The 18,117-nt window shown below is 40.9% G+C and overlaps 1 protein-coding gene and 1 long non-coding RNA gene across 3 annotated transcripts in view; both read right to left on the reverse strand.

The window, feature by feature from the left end:
• Positions 1-18,117, reverse strand: part of LOC307256219 (uncharacterized protein) — a gene marked incomplete at both ends in the record, with an annotated part of 31,544 nt that overhangs the window by 9,139 nt on the left and 4,288 nt on the right. Inside the window, 17 exon segments of the mRNA XM_080035118.1 lie at positions 1,862-2,222; positions 2,304-2,342; positions 2,344-2,511; positions 2,636-2,765; positions 3,021-3,073; positions 3,077-3,153; positions 3,252-3,427; positions 3,537-3,640; positions 11,077-11,134; positions 11,242-11,307; positions 15,483-15,686; positions 15,785-16,022; positions 16,169-16,339; positions 16,424-16,682; positions 16,790-16,950; positions 17,052-17,409; positions 17,491-17,697. Of these exon segments, the coding sequence (XP_079891244.1) occupies positions 1,862-2,222; positions 2,304-2,342; positions 2,344-2,511; positions 2,636-2,765; positions 3,021-3,073; positions 3,077-3,153; positions 3,252-3,427; positions 3,537-3,640; positions 11,077-11,134; positions 11,242-11,307; positions 15,483-15,686; positions 15,785-16,022; positions 16,169-16,339; positions 16,424-16,682; positions 16,790-16,950; positions 17,052-17,409; positions 17,491-17,697 (2,830 nt within the window).
• On the reverse strand, positions 5,908-8,065 carry LOC307267554. Of its 2 annotated transcripts, none has more exons than XR_013845404.1 (3): positions 7,613-8,065; positions 6,684-6,760; positions 5,908-6,594 (listed from the first exon to the last, which is right to left on the reverse strand). It is a non-coding gene; the product is annotated as an uncharacterized lncRNA (long non-coding RNA). The 2 variants fall into 2 exon arrangements; XR_013845405.1 differs by having other exon boundaries at positions 6,671-6,760.

Consider the following 18,117-nt stretch of genomic DNA (forward strand, 5'->3'; position numbering starts at 1 on the left):
AATTATGAGATTGTATACATTTTTTTTTTTTTAATCTCCTTAGAAGAGAAGAAAATAGTAGCCTAAATAGAACATACACAGAATAAATTCTACAATAGGTATACCTGTTATGAAAAAGCTTCACAAAACAAAGTCTATGATCAATGGGAAACACTGCTGTCTGACAACCCAGTTCAGAGAATGTTTCAACTATTGAGTCTTGGATTTGGAAAGTGGCCAGATTTAGCTCAAAATGCTACCTGCGATTAATGTGCTGTGCAGCCTGAACGCGGAGTTGTGTGTGTCTCAGTGGCGATTCCAGGAAATTTTGACTGGGGGTGGCCAAGGTGGGCCACAGAGCTAGAGTGGGGTGGCCATCGCACCCCTGAATGAATAGCATGTGATGTGCTGTACAACCAATTCAAAGATGATTTATAATCCCAAATGCCCAAATCATGTTAGTATCCATTGTAATGTTTGTCAGAAAACTAAACCCCTGAAGGGGGGTCTGGGGGCATCCCCCCCAGAAGATTTTTTTGTGTTTTTAACATGTAATCTAAGCATTCTGGTGCATTCTGGCGAAGATAATAAAGGAAAAAGTCAATATTTATTTCAGTTCAGATGAATAGTAAAATTAGCAAGACAACATAACTTGCTAGCAGCCAGATGCCTAACAACTGGACAGAGGGACGGACGACAACTAGCTTTTGACAAAATATCTTGCTAAAAAAATAAACCTTTATTTATGAAATTCTGCCCTAAGAACATGTTACACTTGCTAACTACAAACTTACATTTTTTTATTCAGATTTCAAAAATCTGCTGGGACACGTGCCCATACACGTGCATGGGTGGCACGCATGTCACAAGCACACTTATGCTGTTTTCAAGACCTTTGCTGACCAGAGACCAGTTCTAGTGGCCACAGTCCTACCATTAATTCAGTACTTGAAAATTGCAAACTGATCTCATATCAGTGGATTGGAGTGTTTGTGTGATGAACTTGGCAAATACCTATCAAAAAAAGTTAAGAAAGAAAAAAAATACATATCATCTCTGAACTAGGCTACATATCAGGAAAAAAATTGAAATTACAAAAAAAAAAAAAAAAAAAAATTAAATTGTTTTTATTTTATTTTTTTTTCATCCCCCTCGCGCCCCCCCCCCCCCCCCCCCGGTAGAGTGTCTGCGCCCCCCCGGGGGGGCGCGCCCCACCGGTTGAGAATCACTGGTTTAGAGAAATCTGGCTTTCAAAACTCAGTGCCTACCCACACAACAACCATTGAGGAGAATCCTTTTAGTTTCACCGATGGAATTACTACAGAAGTAGTTCCCTAAACCTTGTCTCGTTATAAACGCGGCATTATTAAGACTGCTGTGATTAAGATAAATTAGTGGATTATGAGCAGAATGCTTCTGTGTTGGTTTATGCAACACTGCATGGTTTGCTGTACTATGGGCATCTTGTCGCTTTGCGGGGAAAACAACATGGCTGTCGCTCGGAAAATTTTCCAGAGGATCTGGGGGCCGTGGACCAATAAGAAATGGGGGGAGGGGAGTTATCATAGAACACTGCACGGTGGAAGTTTCTGGTTACTAATGTGGGGGGGAAGCATGGACATATAAAGAAAATATGGGGATGTGGCTGTGCAGTTTATGACGTCATAAACGGCGAGAATTCTGACTCGAGTATATTGGGGGGGAGGGGTGGGGGTTTCAGAAAGGGGGAGAGTGAGAAAAGGAGAGATTGTTATTTTTTTTATATTTTGGCAGTCTCTAGGCACACCGTGGACCCATGGATATGTTAGAACACATTTAAAAAGTGCATTTAGCATAATATGTGACCTTTAAGGACTTTGGTCAGTATTTTGCTGCCACTCACCTGCCAAGAAGCAGGGCACCTCTTCAGCATTGCTGTCATTGGTAATGCGAGCCTTTGTTGCACACATGTTGGCACCCATGCTGCTGAATGGCAGGAGCTCGCGGCCCTCGTCCTTATACTCTGTGTTGACTCTCAGCAGGCCCTCATCTGTGGTAAGGTCGCGTAGTGAGCGAGCTTTGACATCGTCTGAACCGTACACCTGGCCCGCATCAATGAAAGAATTGAGAGAATTCATCTGCTGACGGACAGTTCCAGCACCAAAGATGTGCCCTGTGTTGCCAGAACCACAAGCTGCTGAGGAGCGGAAGAAGGGGATGCACTTTTCAGAATCACTTCCAAAGCGAGGGTCTTCACTGGGAATCTGTCAAGAAGCAGTTATCATTCAATATGTGTGTTTTTGCTTTAGCTAAAGCCGTTTCTTGTGTTATACAATAACACTTACGTCAATGGGGAAACAGGGCTCTGTGCGCTCACAGCTCATCATCACAGTCAATACCATTACTGAATGAGCGGATGACAGGAGAGTGAGGAGTGAACGTCAGGTCGTGGTCAGTCCACTGGCCGAAGATTGTCACCAGGTGAGTGTAAAGTGAGCCTCTCTCCACATCAGAATTTGATGTACACAAGATACGATTGGACACCTCCCTTACCTGGGGACAGGATAAATCTTAGCAAATTCTACCTTTGTAAAAAGGATAATAAGAATTACAAGTTTTTTTTCTATGTTTATATGTAATGCAGCAGAAGAATGACAATATGATCTCATGATGTTACCAAAGGAAGAAGATGATTGTTGACTCTCAGCTCAGGGTCCCAGCCTTTGGGCAGAGAGATTTTATCCTGGTACTCGGCAGGCAGCCAGCGGGTGAAGGGTCTGTTGGCAGATCCCCAGCGAGTGTTTACCCTAAGCAGAGAAATAGATACATTTTTGATATGATCTATTGATCACTTCTGTTTTTATGAATGATTTCATAGCATTTTGCATCTATTGAATGTAAGGGGAAAACATGCAACAAGCCAATACCACAATCAGGGACATAATCAGTTCCAGTTAGGGATTCAACGTTATTTATATTAAAGTAAGCAATTACGAACTCCTATTGTCAGTGTCCTTATTTGTGAAATTAAATGAAAGGTGACAATTCAATTGCTGCCTGACCTGTTGTTGCAGACGCTGCTTGCAGTGCGAAACTTGTCTAACGTGGGAGAAGTTTAGCAAGAAGGGACACGACTTTGGGGAGAACAGCCTGTAAGATTCGCAATGAGTTCCAGATCCTCTTCAGAGAGCAGGTCTAATTAAAAAAAAGAAAGCACAAGCAATTATGTTACCGATTTGTATATGTAGGCTTAGGAGAAGTGAGTTTGAGAGAACCTTTCAAAGGCTACACACCTGTGGAATTGATGGAGCATTTTTGACGTATCCTCCGGCCCGGAGACGACTTGATCAGTGTGATGGCATTATACATAGCGGCACGCGCAACACTACGGGTTAATCCAGCAGGCTGCTTCATCAACCGCATGATGCCTGAAGGACTGGCTGCTTCCCTTTGGACACGCTCAATGCTCCTGTGTTGTGTTCAGAGATCATATATCAGAATCTCTTCAATACCATTTTTACAGATCTGTGTTAGGCCCCTTTTTTGTAGGCTGCCAGTTTAACAGCTTGGGAACTCACACTCTCCGGGAGTATTCATAAGCCGAATCCACGTTGGCCTTTGCTGCGATCACCGCCCTCTTGTATGAAGGTATTATTGTAGCATAAGTCTTTAGCACATGTAACTGCAGATTTCGAATGCGTAAACTGAAGTCACAAATGTGTAACAGTAGATTTGAAGTCGTAAATATTTGTTTTGCATGTGTACTCCAAAGTCACAAATGTGTAACAGTAAATTTGAAGTCGTAAATATTTTTTCTACCATTGTGGACACAAAATAGGGGCTACGAGTTCACAAATCGTTGTTACGGGTGCACAAATCCTATCCTGTGCATCGCAACTTCAAAGAGTCATGCGCTTGACACTTTTGCTACAATCATTGCAGCACAGTTGGTGCAAAACACATTTGCACACCCGTGTTTCATAATGTGAGAACATGCCCAAAATGTGTGCATTCGTAAACCCAAATGTGAACTAACGCATCAGAAGTTGCACATCTGTGAAAAATGTCCTCACAAATAAAATGATATCGAGCACAGCATTTTAATGAGCGAGCACAAATCGATGATACAACTGCTCAAATCTGTTCCTACAAGTCTCAGCTGAGGGTTTTCTCTGCTCGAATCTGCTCCTGCAAGTCTCAGCAGTGGGTTTTTTGCAGGTAGATTTGCACCACGTCCAGCTGCTATATTTGGTGCAAAAGTATTTCGTACCCGTAGAACAGAGTTGTATCCGTAGAAGGTGGGCGGGACAACATTGTCGTATCATCCAATGAAAGCGCCGGTTGGGACCTGTGACGTCAGCATTTAAACCAGGCCCCCAGGACTGTGCCTTCTCCGAGCAACCAGCATGGACATGTGGCCAACCCATTAGTATTACATGGTGAGGGGTGGAGCTTATTTTCATACGGCCCGTAGGCAGATTTCCCTGTCCACACAGTACAAGCGGCGAACAAGATTGTGTCTCTGCAAAATTTTTCTGGATATCAATCATAGGCTCATACTTATCTTTAGACCATATACTATTAAAACTGAAGTTTTCTCATTTCAAAACGCCACCTCAAGCGTTTTATTAGCCCAACGGCTTTTAACGGCTTTCAGTTTGTTTTCGCCAGGCTAGATGCTACAGAACGAGAATGATTCTACTCCCGCCTCCAGTCCGCTACGCTTGCCGCCCTCTTTCTTGATAGGTCCATAATGCAGCTACGTCGATGCTACGTCATGCTTTGGGCCGTATGGAATTTCCGGATTATACTTCCTTGTTGCTTCTCTGCGCCTATGAGCAGCTTTCATAGGAATGAATGGGCGCCATGTTTCAATACGGTGTCCATTTCTTTATATGTCCATGATTTAAACAGACTGAGGGAAAGCCTGTTTCCGTCGTCTCCCTCATGTCCATGGCTGGTCCATGGTCGTCTCTTTTCACCAGAAAATGTAGGAAATGTAATAATAAGGGAATTGAATAAGAGGGAACTACAGCGGAGCCTTATGCCAGTAGTGAAAGTCATAAACAAGTTTACTTTAGCAGATATAAGGGCCAGCGTCGACGTCAGTTAACGTCTGCTGTGTGATTGGCACTGGTGTAACTGTTTAAACCTGCTGTTTTTCTCTTTAAAACCTTTACATTTTAATAAAAGTAGTCTTATTAAATAGAGAATGAATTTCCATTATATATTTTTTAACCTTTATTTATACAGGTATATCCCATTGAGTCCGAAGACTCTTTTGCAAGGGAGACCTGTTCCCATTTACACGTTACCATTCACACACATTCATACACCGATAGCAGGCTAACTATCGACAATAGTTTATTGTCCCGCAGCCGCTGTCAAGGCTCCTGGCTGTTAGAACTATCTATGGTTAAAACACACCACACGCAGGGGGTGAGGAGGACGTTGCAGGCATTGAGGACCAAAGTAAATAAAGTAGGCCTACATATCTTGCTGCAGAGTATTCAGCATGTATCTAAATCCAGAAATACGCTTATAAATCATACTTAGTCTTCTAAATGTAGTAAGCTTAATTAATTTAAACGTGTGAATAGTGAAGTGAATAAGTAACCTACTCTACAAGGCAATAGAAAAGTATAGAGGACACATTAAAACTGACTTGGAATAATTCTTCCTCTATCTCACATTTTCCATGTGAAATTATCACTACTTGTATCACAAACTGATAATTAGATGATCAGGTTTAACTGTGTGCTTATCCCCAGACAGTTCTGCTATACACCTTACCTCATGTGACGTGTCCAGAAGAACAGGGTACAAAGCTTCATATAACCTCATTTCAGTGATTACTTTAATTAATCACAATCACAAAGTGTCACACCATAACATTTTATGCAGTTTAGAACATGTTAATTCTGATCACGTGCTGCATTAATAAGTAGGTCTGCATGCTGCTAAAGCAAGACTAATAAATGCCCTATATCAATTATATTTATGATTTGCAGTTATCACATCAAAGCACAATCAGTACAAATGTATAGTAAAAGCTTACCCCACAAACAAATCACAAGATTTGGACTTTTTAAAATATTTGTGGATTTACTAAACATATACATACGGTCAAAATGAAAAATACAAATCAACCAGTTTAAAACTATAATGCACTCACAATTGCATACCTCCAAGTAAAGTTTTGTATGGCGTTATTTTATTAAGAGAAAATGAACAAAATACCCAAAATGCTCTGGCATGTGCCGGAACAAGACTTTATAAAACAAAACATAAAACTAGTAACTTAGTCCTTGGTCTGTAGCCCAACTGTTTACCATATTTAATCAAAATCTCCCCTACCTTTTTAATATGTCAAACAAATAAACATGACTGAGTATGTCACCTCATTTACTGCAATCAATATGATTATGAATTGAGTATGATCTGACTTTGTCTAGATTTATAATAATCACAATCTAAAAATTGAAAACAAATTGTGTGTAGAGTGTAGAGTCAGACTGATGTGCTGTGACTGCCAGGTGAGTTCCACGCTGCTCCATCTTCGGAGATCTTCTCAAGGCAGCAGGAGCAGTGAAGTCTTCAGTTATCTGGAGTGTCCTTCCCTCAGCAATGCATACACTGGGGACGGAAACAATTGTTAGATCCCATTAGTGATGTTATAGTAAACACATGACGGATAATAGTTAGGACTGACTGTAGCTGCTCACTGTACAATGGCTTCTCCCTGACAGGATGGAAATCCCAGACACTTGTGCAGGCCTTGTGCAGGACAGCCTAGATGAGTCTGTGGAAAAGCAGATTGTGCCATTCATAATGTTAAGATTTATAAAATAAATAAAATACATGTAGGTTCGAGTTGATGAAGAACACAAAGCTAAAAACTAATCAATATAGTTTATTATAACAGCCCTGCAATTCATTCTCTTCGTGGGGGGTATCTTGTCATTAGTGACTTTTAAAATTAGTTGTAATTGTTTTTTTTTCAGGCTGGAAAAACAGATATAAAATATGATTTAAACACGATGGAGCTGCACAATTAAAAAAAAATCCTTTGCATAATGGGACGCTTGTCTACCTGTTTTTATTCAGAAACAGCAACATGATGTTGAGACGGGCTGAGCAGAATAGTATACTGCTCACATGTGTTTATCTGGATCTTCATAGCCACTATTAAGACAGAAAACGCTCTATATGAGGTCGACACATGCTAACATTACATCCTGATGTAAAACTAGTAGGCTATGTATGAAGGTGCCGATGTCCCAGAAAAGCAGACATACAGACACGCTGATTATTATTATAGCAACAAGACTCCAGTATTCAGCTGACTCATATTTCCCTGGCTAGCGCCGGGATTATTTTTAACTGATTAACGGAAGGATTCATTGGTCAGCCTTCTTATTTTACGTTAACAGTTAATTATTAACATCCTTAGAAGTGACCAAATGCCTTAAAAAACGGTACATCCTTTAAAAGAATATGCTAACGAACATTAGCTGTTATACCCATTATGACTTGTTAGCTAGTGGTTAGCTATGCTGCCTGCAATACATTATAACCACACGTTGCTTCTCATCATTGAACGTATTATACCGACCAACTTTGAAGTTTAAAAACATAAGAAAACCAGACTTACAGTTCATAGTTTCCGTGGGATGGCTCCGTGTCCTGTAGGCTCTAGCTAAACCCTAGGTCTGTGTCCGACCGTGTGTTCGTGACCGTCAGTCCAGACACTGCTGTGGCTCCGGACAGAGATTGTGAAGCAGCTCAACTGTTTATTAAACCACCGCAGGTCCTGGTGTTTAATGGGTATCCCCTCCTCAACTTCACCGTGTCACATAATAAGCCTCCTGTCCTGTCTAAAATGATAGGGAAACCACCTCAAAGCTAGCTAACGCGGCTTATTTACTGTTACAGACACCTTGGACTACTTTTCCTCAAAGGCTGGAGTACATATAATATAATTCTCCATTACTTAAAAAATGCTATGTAAAAACATAGAAAATACAGAAAAAGAGTTAAATTCACTACTACCTACTACTTCGCATTAGTTTGATAGTTGTTGTTGCTCATTTAGTCATTTCCTACAATTTCTGGTGAAAAGGGACGAAGGAAAAAGGCTTTTCCTCCGTTTATTCCATGGATTATTCACATGCTGACCAACCGGCGCTTTCATTGGATGATGCGACAATGTTGTCCCGCCCACCTTCTACGGATACAAATCTGTTCTACGCATACGAAACACTTTTGCACCACATTTACCACCTGGGCGTGGTGCAAATCTACCTGCAAAAAAACCCACAGCCGAGACTTGCAGGAGCAGATTCGAGCAGAGAAAACCCTCAGCTGAGACTTGTAGGAACAGATTTGAGCAGTTGTATCATCGATTTGTGCTCGCTCATTAAAATGCTGTGCTCGATATCATTTTATTTGTGAGGACATTTTTCACAGATGTGCAACTTCTGATGCGTTAGTTCACATTTGGGTTTACGAATGCACACATTTTGGGCATGTTCTCACATTATGAAACACGGGTGTGCAAATGTGTTTTGCACCAACTGTGCTGCAATGATTGTAGCAAAAGTGTCAAGCGCATGACTCTTTGAAGTTGCGATGCACAGGATAGGATTTGTGCACCCGTAACAACGATTTGTGAACTCGTAGCCCCTATTTTGTGTCCACAATGGTAGAAAAAATATTTACGACTTCAAATTTACTGTTACACATTTGTGACTTTGGAGTACACATGCAAAACAAATATTTACGACTTCAAATCTACTGTTACACATTTGTGACTTCAGTTTACGCATTCGAAATCTGCAGTTACATGTGCTAAAGACTTATGCTACAATAATACCTTCATACTCTTGATCACTCCCCGGCTCAAATGTGACTCTGAAAGCAAAAAAGAGGTTTTGTTTAATTGACATTGAGTTTAACTGTTCGTAGCACACAAATGTTTTGGTCTGCGCTTTTCTGGCATAATCATGTTAAAGGCCTACTTCACCGGTTGGAATATGAAGGTGTATTGAACTCGGAGATCCTATGAAGTATAAATGTGCAAAAAAAATTGAAATCGGATCATCCTAGCCTGAGAAAAGGCAGAAAGAGTGTTTTATGGTCTCACTGTCTAACCCTACATTTCTCTTTCTGTGACATCACAGAGTAGGATATCTCTATTGAGTAGAGAAGAGAGAGAGAGAGAGAGAGAGAGAGAGAGAGAGAGAGAGAGAGAGAGAGAGTCCGGCACAAACTGACATGTATTTGTCTTTCATTGCATGTCACAATCTTTTTGTAGGCCCTATTGCAGGCTAACTCAAACATTATACAAATAAAAAATAAACCATGTGGGCTTTTACAGTCGAATGTATGACTTTGGTTAGGCCTATATCAAATGTAGGATTTATGTTGGACTGGCGCACGTGGTTGCTTACCGTTTCGGACCTGACTCTCAGATAGGCCTGGGCCCGGTTTCCCGATAACGTCCTCTCTTAGCGAGCTACGAAGACTCCTACGTTATGACTTACCAAAGTTGTTTACCTCTGTAGTCGTGGTTCCCGAATGGTGTCTTAGGAGAAACACTCCTTACGTCGTTCGTACACTGCTGAAATCGGTTGCTCCGAGTTCGATTATCCATTTCCTGCTCATTTCATGCGCAGCTGCATCTGTATGCTGTCTAATCAAATCTACTCGTGCATTTCTAGTGTAATATAAAGTCATAAATTGTTGAATCATCATCTGTGTTTTGGAACTCTTGTTTTATAATCTAAGTATCTTTAAGAACACTAATCACGTTACTTGGTGGGTCAGTAATGAAACTGAAAGTAGATATAATATCGCCAATAGCCTATATAAATAAAAACAGACGGCCCAAACAGCGTCCAAATTAGCTAAAATCCTAAATACAATAAACAGTAACATGGCACACTTATTTTAAGGTAAGCTCTAATTGATTATTCATAAATTTTTTCGCACGTTTACATGTTTTGAGGCGGAGGATCCGACGCACTCTGCCGGGGCTCAGCTGACAGCTCTCAGCTGTCAGCTGAGCCGGTGTGGAACACAGTGCGGAGGTTCTAGTGTTAACCATGTCGAGCATACTACCATAGCCTATACTAATTTAAAAAAAGATATAGAAACAGCGGAGGAGATGAAGATTGTTTACAGCAATTATTTTCATCATGAATGACTTGTGGCAGTTCCATGCGCAACAGGGATGTCACTCGTGTCCGTTTTACGCATGGTGCTTTACGGAAGGAAATGTGGGGGTTTGAATCTCTGGCGATGCCACAGCGATCACAGGGACTTTCACTTGTGTCATTAAACTTATAAATCTGAATTTCATATCACAGGGACACAGCGATGACTGTATTTAATAACAAACTGATAAAAACGATCCGACTGTAAGCTATAGTGTATCACGTATAAAGTATTTTCATATTGACGGACATCGCATCCAATCAGTTAATGCTGATTGTCAAGTCAGTTAGATGACTAAAAAGTAGGCTACTTGTTCATATAGTTTGAACACTTTGTGAATCAGAGTTAATGGTATTCTGCTAAAATATATAATAGCCTAAGCCTACTTTAAATATAGGCTACGTGATATACACTATATATACAGTTGGATCGTTTTGAACAGTTTGTTATTAAATACAGTCATCGCTGTGTCCGTTTGATATGAAATACAGTCAGATTTATTAGTTAAATGACACAAGTGAGAGCTGAAACATCCCTACGGTTGAGCTAAGAAGGCTCTGAGGGCGCTCCAGACCAACCTTACCAACGTATGACGTACGAAAGAGATTCGTAGCAAAGAACGTTTCGGGAAACAGGCGAAACGTTAAGTAGGAACTCTACGTAGGGGTTACGAATGACGTAGCGTTAAGAAGGCTCTAAGAAGGCTTCGGGAAACCGGCCCGACACACCATACACATCTAAGATGCTAAGAACTGTGTGTCCCTACCCCCACACATTAGAAGGTGCTAACTGTGTTGGGGAGGGAAGAAGGTAAACAGCAGTTGGGGTTTTCAGTTATAAAGAAGAAAACTCAGTCTTTCTTGTCCTTTTTTTACAGACAGGACTAAGAGCTGCCTGAACCCAGCCCAGCACCTTCCACTCCTGCAGCATCAGCACACCTGTGTCAACACCTTCTTCCCTGCCCAGCACAAGGTCCATGTCCAAAAGGAGCACAGGTATAAGGCCTCCAGCTACCCCATCACCCGCATCAAATAGGTCCCGTGCCCAAATTCCCCAGGTACCAACCCGAGCGCCACCCACACCTCGAATACCACCAGCCCCCACACACCCAGCTGCAATGTTGCCCTCTGCCTGCAAGTGGACAGGAACTGTTTTGCAAAGTGGCATGGCATTGACATTTAGCTTGTAAATAGAGTATACTACATAGTGTGTAAATAGTTTGTAATTATTGTTTTTCCTGCGTGTTGTTATATATAGTAAACTGTTTGTTTGAATTTTTTTTTGTGATGCTCCCTATAAGACAAGTGTCGCCTATAAGTTGTGATGTCTGGTGCAGGCTATTCGACAGGGTTATTCGGGCCAAGTTTAAACATATTTGTTTTTCATAACACAACGTTGATTTAATTCAATATTTTTTTAAAGCTTTAGACCTATATAGGCTATAGGCTTCTTTTTTCACTATCTCTTAAGTTCCTGGGTATTTAAATGAATGATCTTGCCTGTATTCTTGATAGACTATTTGAATATCGATTTTTGTTTATTTGTTTCTTTGTTTTAATGATGCGGGTTTATTTTAGTTTGCGTCTGTGGTCGAGTGTTTTGATGATGCTAAGAAAACGATATGGCATCTCAACAGCATCAGATAACATCGGTGCAAAAAACTTCCTGGAGAAATGTGCGCTATTTTGTGATAAGCCACACAATGGCATCAAAGTCCCCATTACGTGACAAGCAGAAAAAGAAAAAGAAACTTCCTGCATATATTCCAAGAAATCCAAAAGTCATGTAATGGACTAAATGTAATGCACCAGGCTACACGCAGGCCTGCCCAGACAAATGACTGGGCCCCTGAAAAGGTCCAGTCATTGGGCCCCCTTTACTCATACTGAACTTGTATCAATGTGCATGATGCGCTTATTCCTACATAAACACATACCTGTACACAGGGCCGGTTCTAGCCAGTTAGATTAGGGTGGGCTACTGGAAATAATAGTGGGCAGAGACACAGACGAAAAAATTTATTTTTTATTTTTATTTTCTTTCTGGGCCCCCCCTGGTGGCTGGGCCCTAGAAAGCTTTCCCACTTTCTACCCCTTATGGGCGGCCCTGGCTACACGTAATGTATTTAGTTAACTAAACGCGTTTAAAAAATAGGCCTACATACTTTTTATCAACGAAAAGCAAGTTTGCTTTGTTCATATAAATAAATGTTGAACATAAAAACACTTTACATGATCAACTACAATAAATACTGAAATGATCAATTGAACACAATTCCACAATTCCCCAAACGAGTGTGCAACTGTTATATACAATTGTTGTTTTTTAAGGGGTTTTTCCATACCAAAGGCTAAATAAAGTCATTTTTTGCATGGGTTTAGCATGAAGCACATAAAGCAATTGACACGAATGTCTTGGGTTTCAGTGAGTTCTTTCTGTGTGTATAGTAGCCTACCTCATTAATGCTCCCCACACACACACACACACACACACACAAAACCTGTTTATTTATCATGAAGTAAAATAAGTCTAATGTGAAATGCTTATTATTAATAATGTAGCCCAATTGCAATGTATAAGATTGAATCCCTACTTTCCACAAGTGGTAGGTGTGCTTGGGTGCGCTTATGCGTGGGTGCATGCTTTTGGTCATGCTGGCTCGCCGTCATGACATAACAGAGCCATGAACCTTTTGTTTTTCTTTGTGACTACACCGAGGTGCAGGCGCAAACAAGAACGCAGACAGCGAGTATTAGGTGAACAGCTGGAGACAAGGACCAAGGGTTGAAGGCCTATTGCCGTTTAGATTGCAATTAAAATTGCGTTTGTTCCTTTTTTAGCCTTTCAAAGGCCTTTCTGACTTATGGTTCAGCGGTAAAGTTAATATGCTCACAAATAATGCCATTATAGGCTAATAGAAGTTAGCTATAATTGTCTTGCTGTAGATATTAGCCTACTATGCCATTGTGTAGTACGTTTCTACAGCGATCCAACATTTGAAAAAACACATTTCTATGCCGGATAGCTAGGCCCGGACCCGGACTGGGTTTGACATTGTTGGCCTTTTGAATGTATTAAAGGTTTGAATTCTGAGTAATACATTTCACTGCGGCTGTAAATAAGAATCGAAGATACTTTTTATTTATTTATTCTACCCCTTCAGGTGTCATTCCCAGCAGGGCAATTTTTGGATCCTGAGGGATCTCATCTCAACATGCATTACCTCCCATACAGCTTGGAATATTTATTTCCAGTATGTTTGGACATGACCAGAATATGTGTAATTGCAGTTGTACTCCTCAGTTCCTCCAGCAGTTGCTGGAAGCTGTGGTTACATTTTGAGATTATATGTGGGGATTCTGAAGAACCTATTATCAACTTCCACTTAAATTCTCTCCAGCTATTTGAACATGCTCTTCAGAACAGATTTCCTCCCATGCATTTGTTTTTATTTTCTGCTCTAATTCATTTTCCTAATTCTCTTTTATACGAACTGAGTTGTTTTGGTCCATACTGTAAAGCACATAACATAATCAAAAAATTACTCAACATTTTATATTCTCTGATTTCACTTTCGTTTTCACTTATGTTATCCAGCTCTTAGAAGCTCTTAAAAGTCTGAGTTTGTGAGGCCAAATTCCTCCCGTATTCCTACTTCAGACGGCTTTCATAAAAAAAATTGATGTAGACCTAAATGAGAAAGTCCATAGACCGACCATTTTTTAAACCTAGTGGCTGGACGGTTATGAGCAAAGGGTTTGATCTTAACAGATTAAACGAAGTCTGCACTCTCTCCATATGTCCATGGTGACTCTAGACTAGAGTGTCTTTTAAACAATTTAAATGAGTGACTCATTTTAATGTTTTGCATAGAGACATCCAGAAACGGGAGAATGGAAAGAGTTTCTTGGCATAGATATTTGAGAGCCATCCTGTCTCCAGGCGTTCACGCGCATGCTATCATTGGTTTTAGTTGCGCAGCCCAGAAGTAGTAAATTGGGTAAGCCCAACCCACAATTCGGGGAATTGTAGTGTTTTGAATTTAATTTGTTTACATCCCTGCCATATAAATCTAGATATTACACAATCCAGTGAATGAAATAGAGTTCTTGGAATCTCAACAGGTAACATTTGAAACGAATAATGCATTAGATAAGACATACGTGCTACATCTCCATTCGTCCTATTGAGATATGGGTAGGGGTCCAACGCTCTAGATAATTTTTAATACATTTTGTTATTTTATCATAGCCTAATTTACATTATAAAGCTGTTGCAAAGCCTGGGATTATTTCATGGTACTTGATCCCCTCCTTGGGCCATTTAAACCCACTCTGAGACTTAACTGTTTGAGATATTCTGCAATTTATATCCATAGCTTCCGTTTTATCTATATTGATTGTGTAACCTAAATAAAAGCCAAACTGATAATTTTGGATGTGTGTGGGGTATTTTACAGCAATACAGATTTAGCTACTTTAAAAACATACTTAAAAAAAAAGTTAAAGATGGAAAAGCTCTTGCCCCCCATTTTCCCTAAGAATAATGACATGTACATATTTAAAACTACATACTGTATGTATGGTGTAAAAAGCATGTAACATTGTGCTTTGCAAACACATTTTTTCCTCATTTAAAGTTTAAAGCTTAGGGTATAACATTTTTAACAGCTGAAGCTTTTCAAGCAAGGTCAGAAATGATCAGCAGATCAACTCTTTATCGTAATTTTACATATTATAATTAAATTATATTTTAATTACTTTTTTGTCCATACCAAGCCAGCGCACAGCAATGCTGTATTATCACCAGGGATCCTGAAAACACTGTTGTGAATTAATAATGATATACACATTATTCAAGCAGCACTCATTTATTTAAAGATGTAAGGCTTGTCATCTAAAGACAAAACTACATTCCAAACGTTTGCATATCTTTTATTATAGATTACTTAGAAATCAAAGCCAGTCATAGAAATCCATTAAAAGTGAACAAAGAAAATGTCAAATAACCACCAGGATTCAGGACTAATTGTACGTTACTTCCCACAAGTTCATAGAATACCTTTGACATGTTTAATGTATTTTACCCTGATTCAATATAAATGCAGGCAATCTGCAAAAGGAAATGTTTTCCAATCGAAACAACAAAGCAGGAATATTCATCAAGTGATGACTCAAGTGTGAAAAATTGTAGTTTTGCACTAGTATTGTTTTGAGGGTGTCATGTGAATCAGCAGTAGAGTGAGGAATTTCTACACAGTAAGGTGGAGTGGTCTGTAGTCTGAAGGCTGCAATGAGGATTTCTACAGAATAGTCTCCTTCCATGGATTGAGGTCAAAGGCAGTGATGTTCCCACATAGAGTGTATTTGGACACTGTTGGCTCGTATTGGAAGGGATGGATGGGTATTTTAGTGATACCGGTGTTGTCACAAATGATGCGGGCAAGTGACGTCTGCTTCAGGGACTCCCTCTGGGCATCAGTGAAGACTCCGCTGTTCTCCCACCAAAGTCTGAAAAAACATTAAATGTCACTGAAAGTAAAATGTTGTAAAGATGCAGGTAACAGAGCTATCTCAACATCTTTAGTATTCTCATTCATGTAATATACCTGTCTCCTAGACGAATCCTCTGGAACTGAGTGGCAATCAGGCAGGCAAACAGGGGTCCCACTTTTCCTCCAGGGACAAACGGCTCAGCCAGTCCTCCCATCCAAACATCAATGTTGTCAGGCTTGCGATAGAGATCCAGAAGCTCTCTGGCAAGTGCACGATTATTCAGCACTCTTGCCAGCTTTCTTCTATTTCTTGGCTGGGACAGCCCACAGAATTTGCGCCATTGGTTGTAGCCTACAAAAGGGACAGTGTGTGAAAATCTTGCATTTTTTTAAGATAATGTATGATCTGGAACGAAGGAAAAGGCTCAGAGATTGACCAAACTTTATAGCACAAGGTATATACAGTATGAGATAAAAACAACTTAATCAGATTAATACCAGGGAGTCCATGGTCTCTGCCTCTCTGCATGTTGAGAGCGCCCAGATCCAGCGCCAACTCGGAGGAGAATTTAAACAGCATTTCCCTCAACTCATCATGCATCATGTGATCCTGTGTGTTCAGCTTGGCCTGTCGACCAACCAGGCCCCTCAGGATTGGGTCCAGACCACCTGAGGGGATCACCAAGAGATATTCACATTTATATTAATTCTCTGTTTAGGGAAGGACTAAAAACTTAAAGATATTGGCCATACCTTCATCAGTGACCCTCCATGGTGTGAACATGGCTGTGTGCAACAATGGGCTGTCGTAAACACTGTGCTCCTGGTACTTCTCATCAAGACGAAATATGAAAGGCTGAATCATCAGGTGACCAAACCGGTAGGCAGCTGTGGCAAACACATTGGAGATGCTGGGGTCTATGTTTTCATCATAACCAGGGTAGGTAGACAGCTGCTTGGCAAGGGTTTCTGGACCGACGATGTGGAGTAAGTAGTCTCTGAAAGTGACAACCTGAAAGAAAAACAAAAAACCTGAGAAAACAGAACCATACGAGGACATACCATCCATCCAGAATGCAACAGTTCTGCAATTCATGCAGCTATAGGTCTGTCTCTAACCTGAAGGTTTGCTCCAATGATCTTGCGCACCTCCTGGTAGATTCTCTCTCCATTCCATCGAGGATTAAGTTTGGCCAAAGCACGTGCCAGACGGTTGTGTTCACGCAAAAATAGTGTGTGCATAGTTGTGAGAGCAATGTTCTCATTGGCTCGCTCGTCACCTTCAAAGTCACATAAGATTAGGAAAAATGGGCTGTCATTCCTTTGCGATGCTTAAAATGACACTTTTAAGGACTTTGCTCAGTATTTTGCTGCCACTCACCTGCCAAGAAGCAGGGCACCTCTTCAGCATTGCAGTCCTTGGTAATGCGAGCCTTTGTGGCACACATGTTGGCACCCATGCTGAAGGGCAGGAGCTCGCGGCCCTCGTCCTTATACTCTGTGTTGACTCTCAGCAGGCCCTCATCTGTGGTAAAGTTGCGTAGTGAGCGAGCTTTGACATCGTCTGAACCGTACACCTGGCCCGCATCAATGAAAGAAGTGAGAGAATTAATCTGCTGACGGACAGTTCCAGCACCAGAGATGTGCCCTGTGTTGCAAGAACCACAAGCTGCTGAGGAGCGGAAGAAGGGGATGCACTCTTCTGAGTCACTTCCAAAGCGAGGGTCTTCACTGGGAATCTGTCAAGAAGCAGTTATCATTCAATATGTGTGTTTTTCCTTTAGCTAAAGCCGTTTCTTGTTTTATACAATGACACTTACGTCAATGGGGAAACAGGGCTCTGTGCGCTCACAGCTCTTATCACAGTCAATACCACTACTGAATGAGCGGATGACAGGAGAGTGAGGAGTGAACGTCAGGTCGTGGTCAGTCCACTGGCCGAAGATTGTCACCAGGTGAGTGTTAAGTGGATCGCTCTTCACATCATTATTTGATGTACGCAAGATACGATTGGACACCTCCCTTACCTGGGGACAAAATACAGACAGAGTGAGTAAAAGTGTGGTACAGATGAGAAAATACGTTGAGCTGTTACACTCTAGAGAGAGCAAGGAAATGGAGTTCGAACCCAGGCACAGACAAACTGAGCCAGCAGGTAGATTTCAGAAGTTTTAATGGAAAAAATATATACTGCCAAGAAACACAGGAAAACTAATAAATCGAATGGCAGGCACATAAAACAGAGGATCTGACAAAGAACCAAAGGAATGAGTAGTGTGTGGCTGATTTGTGATGGGAAGGAGAAGGTGCATGGGCTGAGTGAGCTGGCCAGGAGAATATGGACTGATGGATCAAGTGGGAACAGCTGTAACAAACCATGAAATAAGCATCTCATCTCCACTCCAGATGTGATTAAATCATCAACTTTTCCTATTGTTCCTCTTTCT

Source organism: Ammodytes marinus, assembly GCF_949987685.1.
Source record: "Ammodytes marinus genome assembly, chromosome: 2".
Taxonomy (NCBI): Eukaryota; Metazoa; Chordata; class Actinopteri; order Uranoscopiformes; family Ammodytidae; genus Ammodytes; species Ammodytes marinus.